General features: G+C 41.3%; 1 protein-coding gene across 1 annotated transcript; it reads left to right on the forward strand.

Moving 5' to 3' along the window:
- Positions 1-440: 440 nt before the first annotated feature.
- Positions 441-18,008, forward strand: UNC93A (unc-93 homolog A; the record flags this gene model as incomplete). The annotated part of the gene is made up of 8 exons (XM_084202584.1): positions 441-527; positions 3,488-3,669; positions 4,456-4,685; positions 7,680-7,805; positions 10,180-10,388; positions 11,516-11,651; positions 13,205-13,336; positions 17,743-18,008. 8 exons carry the CDS (start codon positions 441-443, stop codon positions 18,006-18,008), a joined length of 1,368 nt encoding a protein of 455 aa, XP_084058710.1.

The raw sequence follows: 18,008 nt of genomic DNA on the forward strand, positions 1-18,008 counted from the left end.
TACAGCGTTTAATCTTTGTCCCTTATGGACTTGTGTATCTTTATGACAGAAAGTGATTTCACAGATTGCAATTTTTTTCTTCTGTGCTGATCATAGTGGAGAGCCATATAATATATTACTTTAATACTCAAATAGGTGCAAGTGTTGCAAGAGACTTATATACCTCTGTAAAAAACGTGATAGGTGCCCTTGGGACTGCTGGCTATTGCCTGAGTAACAAGTGAATGAGTAACAACTCTATAAGAAGTTTTCAGCATTACGTAAAAGTAAAGTTCACTGGTCAGTCTTCAAATAATTAGCAACTCTCTTCTCTACAAACACAGAAAAAAAGTGACCTTTTCCAACAAGGCATATGCTGTTTTTCTCCAACTCAAATCATCCCCTGGAATAATTGGATCAGCTTTGCCCACCGGCAGACCTTTTGTCTTCTATGAATCAACATGGAAAGGAATCTAAAGAATGTTTTGGTCATTTCTTTCGGATTTTTACTTCTCTTTACTGCTTACTCAGGACTCCAGAGTCTACAGGTAAGAGGGGCATCTCCCATTGGCTGTCAGGACAGCTGGTCTGAAAGGGCATCAGGCCAAGTGGTAGTGTGAAACACATCAGTCTTTCCATGCTGTCTGTGAGGAAGGCATGCACAGTATTTTTTATAAGGTGGGTTAGAACATTAACTTGCTGCATGTTATTATTCTTCACCCAGATCTGCAGCATTTAGTAAATATTTTATTCTAGTATTTCTCAAATAGCTCACATACTTGTGTCATGCTACTACTTTAAATCCACAAAATTTGTTTAAATGGAAACAGAAAACAAAATTACCCTGAGGTGATTTTTCTCAAAAGAAGATATTTCCAAATGGAAAACAAATTCAGTTTCTGTAAAGGATTTGTTTTGAATATTTCTAAATTGCTATGATTTTATAATAAACTTCTCAGCCTAAAAGGCTCTGCTGGTCTAATGGCTGATAAATGAATAGAAGATATTGACAAGCAACATTAGCCAGGTTATCAAGGTATGATCATGATCAACTGGATTGAATTATCCACCTGTGAGGGCTGGGATTCCACAAGGGAATCTGTATGCCTTAAAGGTGGAACTTGATACATAACATGATGAACTTGTTTGCAATAATGACAGCTTGACCTCATTTGAGGAAGAGGTCTGTCCTTGTTCTGTACATCTCTCTTTTCTCCTTGAACAGCTTTTCTTTGCTGACATTGTCAGATTCTGAACTCAGGGCAGGTCTGCAAAAACAGTCCCAAAACTTGATGGAGGTATGATGAGTTGGGGGACTGATGAGGCACGAGAAGATAAACCCTAGAAGCTGCAAGTCAGTCCCACCATCTGAAACAGTTGGTTAGAGCTTGGTGCTGATAACAACAAGGTTGTGGGTTCAGTGCCCATACAGGCCATTCACTTCAGAGTGGGACTTGATGATCCTGTGGGTCCCTTCCAACTCAGAATATTCTGTGAACCTGTGCACCTGTAACTGGAATATTAAAACATTTCATAATTCATTTCAATAGTTCATTATCCAGACCCCCCCCAACAAAAAAAAAAAAAAAAACAAAACAAAAACAAACCCACAAAAACAAACAAACAAACAAACAAAAAAACCCCCAACAAACCAAAACCTAAACAAAACCAAAAAAGCCCAGACAGTAAAAATCGTATTATTTTGGAAGCCTGGCTTTTAATTTTTGGAAGTTGTATCTGATAAAACCAGGCGTGTGATGTTTCAAAAATAAGACCTCTGAGATCAGGAAGCCTCTTTGCCTGTTTACAAAACAACCATTCCAGTTCTCAAATGCCTTGGCCCTGCTCTAGCAGAGACTGTCCTCACCCCACTGTCCTGGCACCTGGCTGTCCCCAAGCGTGCTGCATGACTGCCACCATGGTCCTGCATGGCCAGACTGCACAGCCACTGCAGGCTTGGGAAGTGTTCCATGAAGCCACCAACAGCTTCCTTCTGCTATAATGCTCTCCAGTGCCACCCCCACAGCACCCAGTCCCCCTTCCAAAATCATACTGAAGTATCACCTATTAATCAAAATAATCAGGAAAACATTACTAAGCAGCATAGAATTGCAGGGTGGTTTGACTGGAAAGGACCTTAAAGATCATCTCATTCCAACCCTCCACCATGGGCAAGGACACATTCCGCTGAATCAGATTGCTCAAAGCTCCATCCAGTCTGGGCTTGAACATCTCCAAGGATAGCAAATCTGCAGATTCTCTGGGCAACCAGTTCCAGTGCCTCACCACCCCCACAGTAAAGATTTTCTTTTCAATATCTACCCTAAGTCTCTCTTTTAGTTTAGAACTGTTGCCCTTTCTTGGTCTGTCACTATCTGCCCTTGTGAAAAGTCCCATCCCCACTTTTTAGGGTCCCCTTTGAGTACTGTAAGGCTGCAATGAGCTCTTCCTGGAGTCCTCTCTTCTGCTGGCTGAACAATCCCAACCCTCCCAGCTTGTCTAGGAGAGATGGTCCATCCCTCTGATCATCTTCATGGCCCTCTCTCCAACAGGTGCATGTCCTTCCTGTGCCAGGGACCCCACAACTAGATGCAGTGCTTCAGACAGGGGCTCACCAGAGCAGAGTAGAGGGGGAGAATCCCTTCCCTTGCCCTGCTGGCCACAGAAATTTCGATGCAGCCCAGGATGCAGCCAGCCTTCAGGGCTGTGAGCACACACTGTTTCTCTTGTCCAGGTTCTCAGGCACACAATTCTCAAGTCCTCCCCTGCAGGGCTACTCTCAATGAGTTCTTCTCCCAGTCTGTACTCATGTCTGGGATTGACCTGACCTTTGAATTTGGAATTGTTGAACCTCATTAGGCTCTCATGGACCTATTTTTCAAGCTTGCCCAGGTGTCCCAAACTGATCTTCTCATTTCAACTTTCAGACCATGAAGACAAGAGGTTTGGTTTGAGTATAAAACTATAAAACCTGGTTAGATCAGTAAAATGTTATTGCTTCTTTGTGAAAATGTGGGTGAATCAATTATTTCCAACTACCAAGGGCTGCTGTGAGCCTATTAAGATATATGGACCTTGGCCTCTGAAAATCTTAGAAATTATCAGGCCTGTAGTTTAAAGCAAAGAATCTCCCACTATTGCTATGCCAGCCCTTGCAATGCAGATCTGGGAATATTCCTGCCTGAGACAACAAATGAAGGCCAAGAAAAGATGTTACCTTTCATTCAACTTTCAAAGAGAAACTCAAACAAATTACATGAAATAATCTGAAGAATGACTCACCAAAGCTTTGAACCTGGGAAATCCTCACCTGGTTTTGTATCGTTTTTTCATAAATGGTCTAACATTTTGAAGAAACTTCCAAGTCCATAATCAGGCTGTTTTGGGGAAATGAGACAGTCCCAGATTCTGTGTCTCTTGATTTCTGCCCAAAGCCACTCTCTGTGCACTCTCTAGTAATATGTACCTGTGGTAAAATTTGTCTCTATCACTGTTTTTGTCCCTGCAGAGCAGTCTCAATGCAGAAGAAGGCCTGGGTGTTGCTTCCCTAAGTGTTCTGTATGCTGCACTCACCTTATCATCCATGTTCCTGCCTCCAATCATGATCAAGAAGCTGGGCTGCAAGTGGACCATTGCAGTCTCTATGTGCTGCTACGTCGCCTACTCCTTAGGGAATTTCTATGCTAGCTGGTAGGATTTAAATACTTTAACCCTCTCTGTTGTGTTCAAACAAAATAAGTGAGGGCAAAGCTCTTTCATCTTTTTCTTTTCCATTCCTACTCTAACTCTGTGTTGCAGAGTTGAAAGTTGGATGCAAAAGGTGCTACTTGGAACAAATCAAGATAAATAAATCCAGTTTTAGGTGGACTAGAGAGGTGAAAATGTGCAAAGAGTCAGAATGAATACATCCATCTATTCACCTGAAGTTGCTCATGTTTGTGTCAGAGATTCCCCTTTCAGAGGGAAAAAAACTACCAGGAGTTTCATTTAAAAGACTTTTAGGGTTGTTTTTGAAAAGGTTGAAGGGAGGACTGTCTTCCAGCCAGTAGCTTTGGGAGAAGAGGACCACAGGAGAAGGCTCATTCCTGCCTAGCTCTTTCTAAAAGTGGATGACCAACTTCTGCTCTCCAGTGACAAGGCTTGCAAGTCTGTAGAGGAAAGTTGTAGATATCCATCTTCTGAAGTGCATGTGCAACTCAGTTCTCAGTTTAACATAGTTCAGCTTATGAGAAGTTATGGCACATGAGCACAGACCTAGCCAGCCTGTCCTAAGCCTAGTCCCTGCACAGACCTGCAAATGCTTGCACAGCCTAAACTTCACAAGGCTGGCCTTCTCTTGATTCCATATGACAGATTTATTGTATCATAAAAAGGATAAATCTATTTCTTTGATGTCTATTTTTGCTGCTGGATCTTTGGGCAAATGATTATTATGCTAATGGTAACAGCCATGCTAAATAAAGTCTTCTTTGGCAGGTACACACTTATCCCTACCTCTATGATCCTGGGCTTAGGAGGAGCACCACTCTGGTCTGCCAAATGCACTTACCTCACTATTGCTGGCACTTTGTATGCTGAGAAAGCAGGAAAAAGTGCAAAAGACATTATCAACCAATACTTTGGGATCTTCTTTCTGGTGTTTCAGACTGCCGGCGTCTGGGGAAATCTTATCTCATCCTTGATATTTAGCCAATCTTCCAACCAAGGTAAAATGTATTTAAAAATTTGGCACTTCTTTCTATAAACATCAACTAGGTCTAGATAGATGAGAGCTAGATTTCTGCAGCTGGGCTTTCATAGTCAGTGGAAACAGGCAGATGAGAGTTAGCCCATCTGAGGATAGATGTCTGAAATAGATGAGATAAATTTCTCTCTGAAAGTGTCTATTTTCTATTGAAAATCAGCCATAAAGAGAGTTCAGACAAATAGCTAAAAATATAGAACTACATTGAATTCTGTTTGAATTCTACTCCTGAATTGCAAAGCATAGATAGGCTGCAGGCAGTGACAGTCCTTCACATCTGACTTCTATTAAAAGTGGTTTAAAACAAAAGACAAAATACTGAACCAACCTTTTTGCAAAGCTTGTAGGGTTGGTTTGCTGCTATGCATTCAAAATTAGTCAGACTGGTTGCTGGGCTTGCTGAAAATGAGCTCTCTACAGAGCTGTCAAGAAGAAATAGCAGTAGCTGTTGGCAGGAGCCTGTGTGCCAGGGCTCCTCTGCTGTATTTCAGGCTCAGACAGCAGATGCCAATGTAGCTTGAAGAAATCACTCAGCAGCAGTGCCCTCATTTCCCATGCATGTAATTGGTGTCAATTTTAAAAGGGTAGTTGTGAAGATAAATTAATATTTGGATGCCGCCTTACAGATTCAAAATGCTGTGGTGTCTTATCATTGTAGTCTCCTGCATATTCCACATCCTGTCAAAATCAAAACAGGGTTGTTCCCCAGACACGGAGAGAACTTTCCATATACACTGCTACTGTGAGTAGCAAGAACTTCCCTCTTTCTTGTCTCACTCAAGCAGTATGTCCTCTGAAGAGCTCTCAAATAGCTGCTAGGCTAAAGCTAAATGTCAGGAAGCTGGCATCAGGTTTTAATCTTTGTATCTTTGGATTTATGACAAAGTAGCGGCCACAAGGTGTGATACTTGAGTGGAGTCATCCTTCCTTTAAACCTAAGTAACTGTAGGTGAAGGACCACTGAAGTAGAGCGCTGGCAGACCTTTTCAAGTGAGGTGGAGCCCTGCTGACCTGATCCCAGAGCCACATGATGTCTCAGGAGGGACTGTCTGCTCTGATTTCACTTGCAGGGTAGAGGCAGGGGGGCAGCTGTGGGGTCTGTACAGACTGCAACCATTTGACTCTCATCTGACTGGCAGCACACATAATTTTAACAAGAGGAATAAAACACTGGGTCTTTGGTCTTGTAAATCCCTTCCTAGTTTTACTTTTGAGGATGTTCCTCCAAATTTTAAAGACTATTTTTTTTATCTATGACATAGAATTTCAGAAAATTCTCTGTTCCTGTGAACAACTCTCAAAGCCAAAGGCTTTGCACATCTTCATGGCAGTGATGAGCAGTTATAACACGAGTTTCTCTACTGTGCCTTCTCAGTGAGACACAGCTTTAATCTAGAGGGAACTTTTTTGCTGGGGCAAGGGGGTAAGAATCTCCATTCTCTCCTCTGAGGCTTGTGCAAAGGCATCCATTCATATTTTCATGTACTTAACATGTACCACTTCGCTGGGCAGTAGGAAAGCTGTAGCATGTATTTGGAGAATCAAAATGCATAAAATGCAGACATGTACCAACTCTAGACGGATTGCCTGCATCACTGCATCCAGGCATGGCAAGGCAAAGTTACACCATATGGTAATACCAGAACCAAAGACAGTAATCAGTGTAAATTATGAGTCATCCTTCCTCACTCAACAATATTACAGTTTTAATTCAAGAGAAACAGTGCAAACCATGCCTTGCAGCTTGTATATGACTAATTGCATGTGCAGCCATTTTCAGATGATGCAGGAACTGATAAAAAACTTGTTTTACACATTTCCACACTCCATTCATGTCCTTTTGCATATGGCAATTTTGCTGAAGGTCTGTTTGTCTATTTTTTGCTGAAGGTCTGAAGTAGTACTGACTAAAATAAGGTAATGATTTTCTTTACATTACTACATTTTATTTTATGTTGAACCTAAAGTTCTTTATGAAGCTGGTTAGGCAGCTGATTCACATCACCGTAGCTCTGATGGGAAGCAATGAGGAAAAACACACTAAAAGTAGTTACACAATAAGCTTAATTGAAAAATTATGGATCAGCTTGTCCTTAAGGAATCAGCCAAGGTACAGCTGTATTGCCCTTTATTGTGCTTGGACCCCAGACAAATTCTGCAGTGAAAGCACTAAAATTATTGTGTGGGGTTTGGACCATCCTCCTGCAGTAGACAGCTTATTCAGGCTTACACTTTGGGTTAGCCTTTATTCTTTACCAATAGGGTGCTGGAGGAAGGGGGCACAGAGTGTGTGAGTACAGGTGTGTTTGTGGCTGTGAAATATGCCCTGCACAAAAGAGATAGGACTGCACAAAGCAAAGGTCTTACTGCAAGCGCTGCTGAACTGTCAGTTTCAAGTGTGTTCTCAGAAAGCCATAAAGGCAGTAGTAAAATAATAAAGTCAGGAAAACCAGGATACTTGGAGGACTGCAGTACTGAGTAATAGTAATTTGAATTTATTAAAAAAATATGTTTTGAGGTGGTTTCTCTTCCTTTAACATATACAGAAATTATCAAGAGAGGGAAAATATGGGGTGGCTGTAAGAACTGAAGTCCATCAGCCCCTTGCTGGTGTAAACTTAGAGAACTATCTCATTAAGCATTATGATTAAGAGGTAAAAATATATACTCAAACTTTGAATACTGCAAATTGAGCTTGGATTCAGATTTCAGCTCTAACTTTAGTCCCTGTCCTCATGTAACTATTAATTCAGTGTTGGGTGTCTCCTTTGTTTCTCTTTAACCAAATTTTTGTGTGTGAAATGGGGATTCTGAAGTTAAATATCTCTAATCAGGAAAGACTTGAAACCAGGACCAATCACTAAGCACTGGATTCCTTACATCCTCATATCCTTACACATTGTGTGGACTTACCTGATCTCTTCACTGCCCTGCCTTTCTTTTGGTTTGTAATTAGGGGAGATCTCAGAAGAAGACCTGGAATGCTGTGGAGCATATGACTGCCTGACTGATGCTACTAACAGCACAGGCTCAGAAAGACCCTCTGACTCCTTAATCTACACACTGTTAGGGGTCTATACTGGTGAGTAATCTGCACAATCTTTAATCAGTGTCACTGATGGAGAGCCTAGTACTAGTGGAATCTAGCATGGCTTTGCAGATTAACTTTCTGACTTTCTCCTTCAATCCAATTTGGTAAAGGAAAAAGAGATATGTGAGAGCTATAAACAACTCCTTCCTAAATAGTTCTAATGCTTTATGCCAGAGCTGTATTATTTTTATCTAAAGGAGAAAGATATTTTTTATATTTTTCACCTGGAAAAAAACTGAAGCCCAGTGTGGTTACCCAAATTCAGCCAGGCAAATTGGCATATCTTCCATTTAGTAACTACAGCTGCTATAGACCTTCCTTGCACAAGGCTAGAAAAGAATTAAATACAGGGAAGCTGATGCCATTAAAAGAGAAAATAGATGTGCAAGGATTAACTGAGGAAAGCTCCAAAAAGTATCCGCCTCAAAAGAAGTTATTTTCTGGATAAAGGAAAGTATCTGGCAAGGCAATGCGCACCTTAGCTCTGTTAAAATATTTTCGCAGTCTCTGAACATGGATGTAGTCTCTGTGCTGAGAGAGAAGCACAGAATTTGCCATACACTCCAACAGAGTGTGTGGGATCCAGGCAGGGCCAGGTCTCAGTGCACAGGAGCATTGCAGAAAACTCTTCCTCTGTCCCCATCCTCCATTCCTAATTGGTGGGAAAGTGTAAAAAATATGCCCCCACTCTCCTCCCAGAATGTACTGGAGCTGATGACTTTCTGCTAAAGGCATGTTTGTCTGTAAAGTTTAAATTTAAATTTGATGACTAACATATACAACACTTCCTCAGGCTTTGTGCACGCAAAGGGAATGCAACCCTGCTTCCTCCTGACCCTGCGTCACTCGGGTTTCGTTTTTCTTTGAAGCTCTTAATAAAAGAGATGTCTTTTCTTACCTCAAGGGAAAGTAACTGGCTAAATATTTCATTCACAGACATTTTTAAATGTGTCCTCTACTTGGTAGCTGAATACTTGTTTTGCCCAGCTTGGGTGGAGACAAATAATGGATAACTCTTCTGCTGTTTTGCTTTCTCAAGCATGTTTCTCTTTATGGTCATACCAACTGCTATTAAGCCATGCCATTATCTCCTATAATGGCTCTTGATTCATTTAACATATTTGTTATATATATTTTTTCTGAAAATGTGGATGTCCTGCTCTCATCCATTTAGGTCCAGCAATTAGTCCATAAGTACTAATAAACACTCTGGCAGAACCAATAATTATTTGAATCACGAAGGATTTATAGCTCAGCCACAGTGGGGAACCAGGACACTGGAGAAATTGTAGGAGACATGGATGAAAAATAATAAGCAATAAAAAAAATGAGGCAATTTATTGTAAATCTGCTGAGGTATTTGAATATCAAAAGTTCACAGTAGAGGAGCATATTATAGGAGCACATTAAATAAGCAAGGTGGATGGAAAGAGGTGCCCGGTTCTCATCTTACTCTGAACTGTAGTTCTTTCCATGGATGGAATTCTAGTCAGCATAAGTGAGGAAACATTATCATGCCCTGCATCCATAATGAAGCAATCAGTTGTGAATCTGTGGTTGCCTCATGTATATTATGAGGCATGGTTATCTTCTTGCTAACATGAAAAAAATTGTTTTGATTCACTGCACAAGCAATAAATCTAGACTGATACATGCATGATCATTTTCTGATTAACTACTCCATATACTCTTTTATATGCTGCTTCTGCTCGGAAATTATAGGTTTAAAGCTGTAACTTCCATCTTTTCAAGTTAACTAGAGCTGCTCACTATCAGCTTCAAAACAGCATATATTCCATACTCAAAGCATATATTCCATACTCAAAGCATGGTTCTGAGCCAAAAAAGAAAGAAAGGGCACAACATATACTGGGTTTCACGACAGCATTTATTTTTCTTTCCATGTATTTGAAAGAAGAGCCCTGCTAGCCACGAAAACCCCGTCACTGGAAGGGAATGCTCCTCTCTCTGGTTGATTTAAAGCCTTGTGATAGCTCCCCAGGGAGCTGTTTGTGGCCAGCTCCCATCGCCTGCCCCTGGGCTGCCCCGGCAGGGTGAGCTGTCACCCTCTGCGGCCGCGCAGCTGCCCGGCGGCTGTCACAACAGCCAGCCCCAGCTAAGTGAGGGGATTTGCACTGCACAGCTGCATGCAGAAGATGTGAGTGTAGATCAGGCCTTCTTGTTTATACAGAAATGGCCTTTACACTGAAGCGGAATCTGAGGCAGCTGCCAAAACATCCCACAGAGAGCTGAGCACCAAGTCAGAGCAGTAACAGCAGCAAGCAACTTCCCATCATTCTTTCAGTATTCCTCAGTCTTTCATGAACTTTTTGTTTTGTTTTGGCTTTTTTTTTTTTTTTTGCAGCTAGTGGTGTGCTAGCTGTGTTGCTGGTTATTATATTTCTGGACCAGATCAAATCTGACCAAACAGAGACTGAGAAAGAAAAAACATCCTTTTGGTCTACGTTCCTAGCAACTTTACGGCATCTTAAAGATAAAAGACAGTGTCTTCTAATCCCTCTGACAATGTACAGTGGGTTTGAACAGGCATTTCTTAGTGGTGACTTCTCAAAGGTATGGATGTAAATGAAAATATATTTGTCTGATTTTTTGTGCTGTTGCATCTTACAATTGCATCTGATCAATATTTACTTGTCAAATGAAGATGTTTTCAATGATGATTTGTGGATTGCAAAATTACTGCTTGCTTCTGCATGAATGACCTCTGAGTGACATCTTCAAACAGCAGTAAATGTGTCCCTTGGAACAGCCTCAAAAATAATGCAGTAGAGAGCTTAACTCACCAGTGGAGGCCACAGCAGAGAGCTACAGGTTCAAACTCTTCACAGTGTTGTAAATAACAAACTGGGAGAAAAGCCAGGAACCAGCAAAGCTTTCATATCTTCCTTCCTCTTCTGGTTTCCCTAGAGCTTGCAGAAATGCAAGTCAGCACACATTCCACATATTTTATTTTGAGAACCTTTACGGTAAGAGGGCAGGTCCTCAGCATGGCTGGCTGGAAGCCCTCACCAGTCACCCCTGCAGCAGGTCCAGAGCCCGACAGATCGAAGTGATTGAAACCACCTCTGCTCCTCCAGTTTCTCTGCAAACCTACACATGCAGCAGGTGTGTTCTCCTGGCATTTGTTGAGAAAGCCTCAAAAGAAAGAGGGCAACCTTCCTGAGCTGCTTCTTTCATGCTTAAGGCATTCAAACCTTGCACATAAATCGGATGGAATGGTGCACTTGTTGCTGTGTTGGAACAGATTGAAAGGGGCACTCCATGGCAACCTGCACTGGTTATATATTCCTATAGAAGAGGTCCTCTTATTTTTTGGGAGCTGCTCTGTCATGATCATAGTGTCAATCGCCAGTTTTCATCTCTTGGGCTACGATGGGAAGGGCAGAATATTCTTAATGCTGCTTCCAGGACTTTTATTTGTACAGCAAGCAGTGCTCAGATTTGTTCTGCTTGTTATTCCCGTTTGCATGGCATCAGTCTGATTGGGAACTCGGGTAGCAAAGTTCCTCCTGAAGGCCAGCTATGTCAATGCAGCAGAGACTTGTCAGCAAACTCTCTAGCAGTGCTCTTTTTATCTCATCCATGCTGGCTATTTGCCAAACACTCAGGCTAGGATCCCTGAACTTTAGCTGTTTATTTTTATCAAAGAAAATGTGACACCACTATCCCTTCTCTTCCAGAGTTTTGTGACCTGTGCCCTGGGGATACAATATGTTGGCTATATGATGATCTGCTTTGCAGGTATAAATTCCCTCTGCTCTCTGCTCTTTGGAAAGATCTCCCAGTTCACGGGTAGAAAACTTCTATTTGCACTAGGTATGTAAAGATTTCTTGAATGACTGATCACCACATGTAATCACATCCCCTACTCCCTCCTTGACATGTACAAAGGGATAGCTTGCTGTTAGCTATCAATTAAAACCAAAGTCAATCTAGAGGCAGACTTCACAAACTTCATGCATGAGAAGAGAGGCAGCTCAGCTCACAGTTAGGCACTGTATTGCTGGTTTTGCCTTAGGTCACTTTGCTGGTGAGGTAAGTTCAGACTGCTTTTGGGGGCTCTATCTAGCAGAAAGTGCCCTGTAGCTTTGATGCTTTATAGCTCTGATGCAGCCAATGACAAATGACAATGACAAATCACAATGCTGATGCTGAGACTTGCACTATCATAAGTAGGATTTCTCCACTGGGCTGAAACCTCCTCACCTTTATGGGGTGAAAGCAAGTCACTGTTGACCTGAGTCTCAGGAAATTACAAATTTGGAAATTTGAGTGAAATTTCAGGAAACTTTTTAAAGGTTGGCCTGCTGTCTTTTTTACTATTTGTTCTATAGGGAGAAAAGTAGAAGAAAGTCATGTATCAGGCTAGAATAATTTAAGGGCTTGTGAATGGGACAGTAATTGAGAAAAGATTGCATATTTAAGAACATCTCCCCCTCCAGAGAACATTGTTCTAATGAGTAATGGACGCATTAAAAAATACCAAGAAATATTTCTTTTGTGGCTCTGTATGCATTATGCATACTGAAGTGGACTAACACCTTATTTCCACTATGCAATAATTTGTATTATTAGAAACATCACTGAATAGATCAATATGCATCAAGACATTCTAGGCATTTTGTCCAAGGGAAATTTTAAACCTGGACAAGGAAGAAGACATTTAGAGCACTTTCTGTTATAGTCACTAGCTCAAAGGTTCTTCTGGTTTGTGTCTCAGTTTATAAAACTCAGATATAAAAAACCCCAAAAAACCAAAAACCAAAATCACCTGATAGTAACAATAAACAATTAAATCTCCCCCAGAACTGTAGTGTTAGAAATGGAAAACCTCTGAACGTCCCAATTCTGTTTGTGGTCATTGTACTCAGCCTGTGAATGTGCACCTGTGGGGGGAAAAATCTGTGACTCATTTACAAACCACTTTTGAAAAGAAAGACCCAAAGCCACCCTCTAGAAATCCTTAACTGTCCCCTCTGGAGCTAAATGAAAGCCTCATTTAAGACAGGAGAGCAGAAGGGTGTTTGCTGCCCCTTCCCACATGCCTCACATGGTGACTGCAAGCCTTTCAGAAACTCCTTCTCCTGCTCAGTGGTTTGTGTCCTTTGGGCCACAACCATATCAGCACTGAGGATCTCTCAGCTCAGGACACTGCTCACAATTATGGATTAGACCCTGTCAAAGGCCTGCATTGTCTTGTATTTCATGTGATATCAACTCAGTCAGCACAAAGCTCAAGGAACCAGAAAGATTTTAAGATTGCCTTGTGCTTTTGTTGAGGGTAGAATAAAAAAGTGTTATCTACCACAATCTGTCCTGATTATAATTGCATCTATATTTCTCTTCTTTATTTCCTTCTAAATCAACAGCTGCAGTTCTGAACACAAGCTGTATAATAACAGTACTGCTCTGGAAACCTGATCCCAAGCAGCTTGCTGTGTTTTTTGTAATCCCTGGTCTTTGGGGTGTATCTGATGCTGTTTGGCAAACACAAACTAATGGTAAGTCCCAGTGACAATGAAATGTGTTCTCTCAAGATATAAAAGTCTGCATGTTTGAATCTATGAAACAATGCTGCATAACAATGATAATGGCTTTAAGACAGCATCTAAAAAAGTGTTAACTCATTGGAAAGCAGAAGAAATAGAACAAGTTGGGAGTAAGAGTGCAAAATACTCATTGAACCACTTTTTCCAAGATGAAGAGATAAGAATACTACAGAAGATGGTAACGGGTTCAGAAGAATATTCAGAATAAATATTCTGGAGGAGTGTAAGTATTTCAAACTAATTTAGAAACAAAGAAGAATTGTACATTTAGTCTGCATTTTGCAATAAAGGAGAGCACTCTGGATAAAAATTAACTCAAAGCTCAGCAACAAAAGAAGAAGAAAATTGTCTGTTAGGAGATATTGGAAAAAAGATGTAGGAGAAAACCACAGAAAGCAATATTATGCAGCTAAGTAACTTCATACAGCTCTGATTTACTCAATTTCAAAACTCATAATCCAGTGTGATAATGCATAAGTAGGCAATAAAAAAAAGCAAGGTCATGGGGCACTTCTCCTTGAAGGAAGACTAAAAAGCTAGAAAGCTTTAGCCTGGACAAGAGATAAGTATGGAAAGCAGTCAGTAAGGTAATTAATTGCATGGAGAAGGTGACTTGAAATTCAATGTATCTCCTAATAACAGGACTAGTGGCACCAGGTAAAGTTATCAGGCAGAAGCTTTTATAGAAATCAAAATGAATATTATTTCTCACACAATGCAAAAGCAAAGTATTGAATTCATTGCCAAAAATTTAAGCTGGAATTACATCACATCATTACAAAATCACTTCAGGGGAAAGCGCTCCTCTGGACACAGCTTATGTGTCTTGGCCTTCCTTCCTCTGATCCCTTTGGTTGTTTCAGAGCCTTAGAAGATTTCACCCACTAGATAAAGTGTCATGCTCCTGCTGGAGAGCCAGATGGAAAACATGGCAGTCCATTGCCAATATCCACTGATGGTGGACACTGATTGCCCCTATCAGTCATTGGCACTGATAGTGATCCCTTTCAAACACATGTCCCTGCCTCGAACACACAAGGGCCAGCGTCCTTCTCTGCCCCTCTGCCCCTCCAGCAGCTCCAGCTCATATCCCCCAGAGGAGAGCTAGTACATACATCAAGGGACACCCTCTCATCTTCTCACATCCTTACCAGAGGCTAGTGCCTTAGGTAAAAATTTTAAATCAGTGCTCTTAATTATACTTAGGGCCATGGAAGGAGAACATCAGTGAGGATTTGCTCCCTCTTAAGCAAAGCTGTTCATTCATTTCCTGCTTCTTCAGCCACAGTCTTTCTGACTGCTCTGCAAGTTTCTTCCTAACACTTTTGAGAACTTATCTTAGTCTTTCACTGGAATAAAGGACCTGTTCTTTGTCCTGCTTCTGTCTTATCCAGAAAGAATGGTCCTTGGATACTGTGCTTCTTTCAGAATCACTGTGGGGTTAGGGATGGGAAGGACCTCTGCACTTCAACTGCCTTGCTCAAGCATGGCCATCCAGGCACAGCCCCTTTCTCAGGACCATGCCCAGGGACCCTTTGATATTTTCCAGAGAAGGACACTCCACACCCTCTCTGGGCAGCCTGTGACAGTGCTCAGTCACCCTCATAGTAAAAAATTTTTCCTGCTGTTCAGAGGAAACCACATGTATTTCAATTTATGCCCATCACCTCTTGCCCACTTTTCTTGGATGCCACTGAAAAGAGCTGGGCTTTGTACCCTCTCTTGTAAGATTTACATACATTTGAGATGTGCTTGAGGAGCACGTGTCCTCAGTAAGGTCCCTGCACGACTGACAAAAAAGCACCTGATGCCCATATTAGGGAAAAAAGGGGTAAGTACAGAGAACTTAACTATTGGAGAAGGTGGCTGAGAAGTGATGTAGTTTCCAAACCCCGAGACAAGGCAAAGACAGTGGACAATGCTTCATGCTCACTTGATGGTGAGTGAGGTCTGCAACTGTGTGACAGGATTAATCTCTATTTACAGCACTGTTTCAGGTCATCTCCATTCCCAGATTCCAGCAAGATACTTGTGAAAATTTCACATTTGTGTGAAAATTTTCCCATTTGGAAAACAACTAAATGTTCTTTTTCCTTGCATAGTGGGTTTTTTTTTTTTGTCTGTACCTTACTCAGCTGTTTCACAGCTCCCTTTTATAAAATTACGCAAAGTTCACTTTGTCACATTGTCACAGTGAAACATCAAGGGATGACATGAAAGTGATAAATAGAGAGGTGCAGTGACATTACCCCACAGTGCTGCATCCCAGAATAGGATCTTCAGTTTGACATACCCACATAGGACTAAATGTCTTCTCCCCTTCAAAGGTTTTATACAGATATACATCACATAAGAAATTCCCAGCATCAAAGACTGTAAGGTGAGATAAGACCTCCAACATAACATTGGTTTACAAGGTCTGTGGTCCTTCCTTTGCTGAGCTCCCATGAGTGCTTCTTGGGTGCCAGCAGATTAACCAGAGAACGCATAAATGGCACAGTGCCACATACTTAAGGCATTCTTTGGTTTGCTTTGTGCTCCTGTGGATATTTAATACTTGAGTACCCCCTAGAGGATATGTAGGCTCACAGTGGATGAGTCTCTTCATCTTAAGAAGTTTTCCTGACATGTTTGTGTTCGTGCGTGGATGCTCTCACTTATTTCTAATGAAAGCTACCTCATTCCAGAGCGTGTTGTGCTCTTTCTTATCTAATTTGAGAACAGATGCTGATATTACCCACTGACAAAAATTGTACCTGGGGCATAACAATTGTGTAGCACAGAACTATCAGGTGGACTACGGTAAAACCAAGTTCTTTCCAGGCTGATTTGTGTCTTTAGAAAGAATATGAGTCTGAAGAGTTTATAAACCCGGACTCAAGTAATTTCTAGCAGTCCTGTTATATACCCATGCCTACTAGTACCAGGGGAATGAGTAGGAAAACAGGCAGTGGCAAAAAACCAGGATAATTTCCATGGAAGTGAACTGAGAAATTTCAGAACTAGCAGTCTCTTCTCTCACTCAGCCCAGCAGGTCCTGCTGAAGCTCATCCGGGCAATTTGCTTCAAAATACAAACATGTTGCAGCTGAAAACCAGAGAACCTTTCCACATAGAACTGCAGTGGCATTAGAAACATTCTTAATATATTTATAGAAGATAACTGGGCATATCAGGAAATTAGTATGAACAATTTGTACTTTTTCATTTATTAGGCAAAACTATGAAGGATTATCATATCTACGCTCCACTCAGCCGGTTTAATGAACTAAGAATATCTTGTGATGCACTTGTCCAGATTTTCCATCATGCCTAAATTGAAGCAGTTCAGTAAATGTCCCCTTGCAGTCATCAGGACACATAAGCTTTTCATACCAATGAAGTCTCCCCTTCCTTAACAAAACTGAAGGGGTAGCTGAGTCTACTCAGATTTTCAGAGAACTTTGCATTCCTCTTTGCCTTTTGGCTGAATGGACATATTTCAAACAGATATGTGTTGTTAGACAAGTGGGTGAAAAGAGTAAAAGTTCATGATATTCTTCTCCTTCCCTCTGTGCACACCATGTCTGAGTGAGAGTAAATGTCCTGTTCTTTATCCCTGCTGATGCTAGCTCAGCACCCAGAGGAAAGCAAGCTCTCTCCCCTTCCCTGTGCTTCACTAGTCAGACCTGGAGACTGGAATCCTCCCTGGATCCCAGTGGTGGGTGTGCAACTGACTGAGCTCATTGGGATCTTCCCAACTGCATAAGGATGATCAGTTGAACTGAGTCTCAATGTCAAGTAAGTTTTCCAGTTACTGCCTGGAAGTTCTGAATGCATCAAGGATATTCTATTTGCTATCCCATCCAGGAGCTGAAAATTCAAAAACCTGGTTAATTAAGAGAGACATGTCTTACCTGCATATTTAATCTGGTCCCATGTTGTGAAAGCTGATAAGGATTTGGTATGAGCTTATCAATAGTTATACATGGAGACCCTACAGTATCAAGGCCTCCTTTATCTCCTTACTTACTTGTTCATCAGTCCAAAACCCTTGATTTTTGTAGCTAATAGTTTGAAAAAAGAAGTCCAGCCATCTCACTTCAGTAGATCACATCCTTTCTTCCTTCCTTGCATTTTTGTTCCCCTTTTCTTCCATGTTCTCTATTTTGTCATGTTTGTTTTGTTATTTCACTTGTTACAATTCACAGAAGCACAACAATTTTTTTAAGACAAGGCTTGTATTTTCCTTTCTCTGACATTTATGAGGGAGTGTCTGTCTTCCCATTGTGCTCTATTTATTCCCTTTGCAGAAAATACGTGGTCGCAGATTTAATCTTCACAAGACATGTTTTTCCTTCCTTTCTTCCTTCCTTCCAGCACTTTATGGCATTTTATTTGAGAAAAACAAGGAGGCTGCCTTTGCAAATTACCGTCTCTGGGAATCAGTTGGATTTGTCATCGCCTTTGCTTACAGCACCAAATTGCAGGTCTACATCAAAGCCTGCATTTTACTGTCTGTGCTTGTGCTGTCCATGGTGACCTACGGAGTGGTGGAATACCTCGAGGCCAAGAGCTCCTCTGGGACACCTGCTGCTGCAAAGAAGGAAAATGGAGGACCCCACTCCCAGGAAACACACATGTAA

This window comes from Fringilla coelebs (assembly GCF_963513975.1).
Source record: "Fringilla coelebs genome assembly, chromosome: 3".
NCBI lineage: Eukaryota > Metazoa > Chordata > Aves > Passeriformes > Fringillidae > Fringilla > Fringilla coelebs.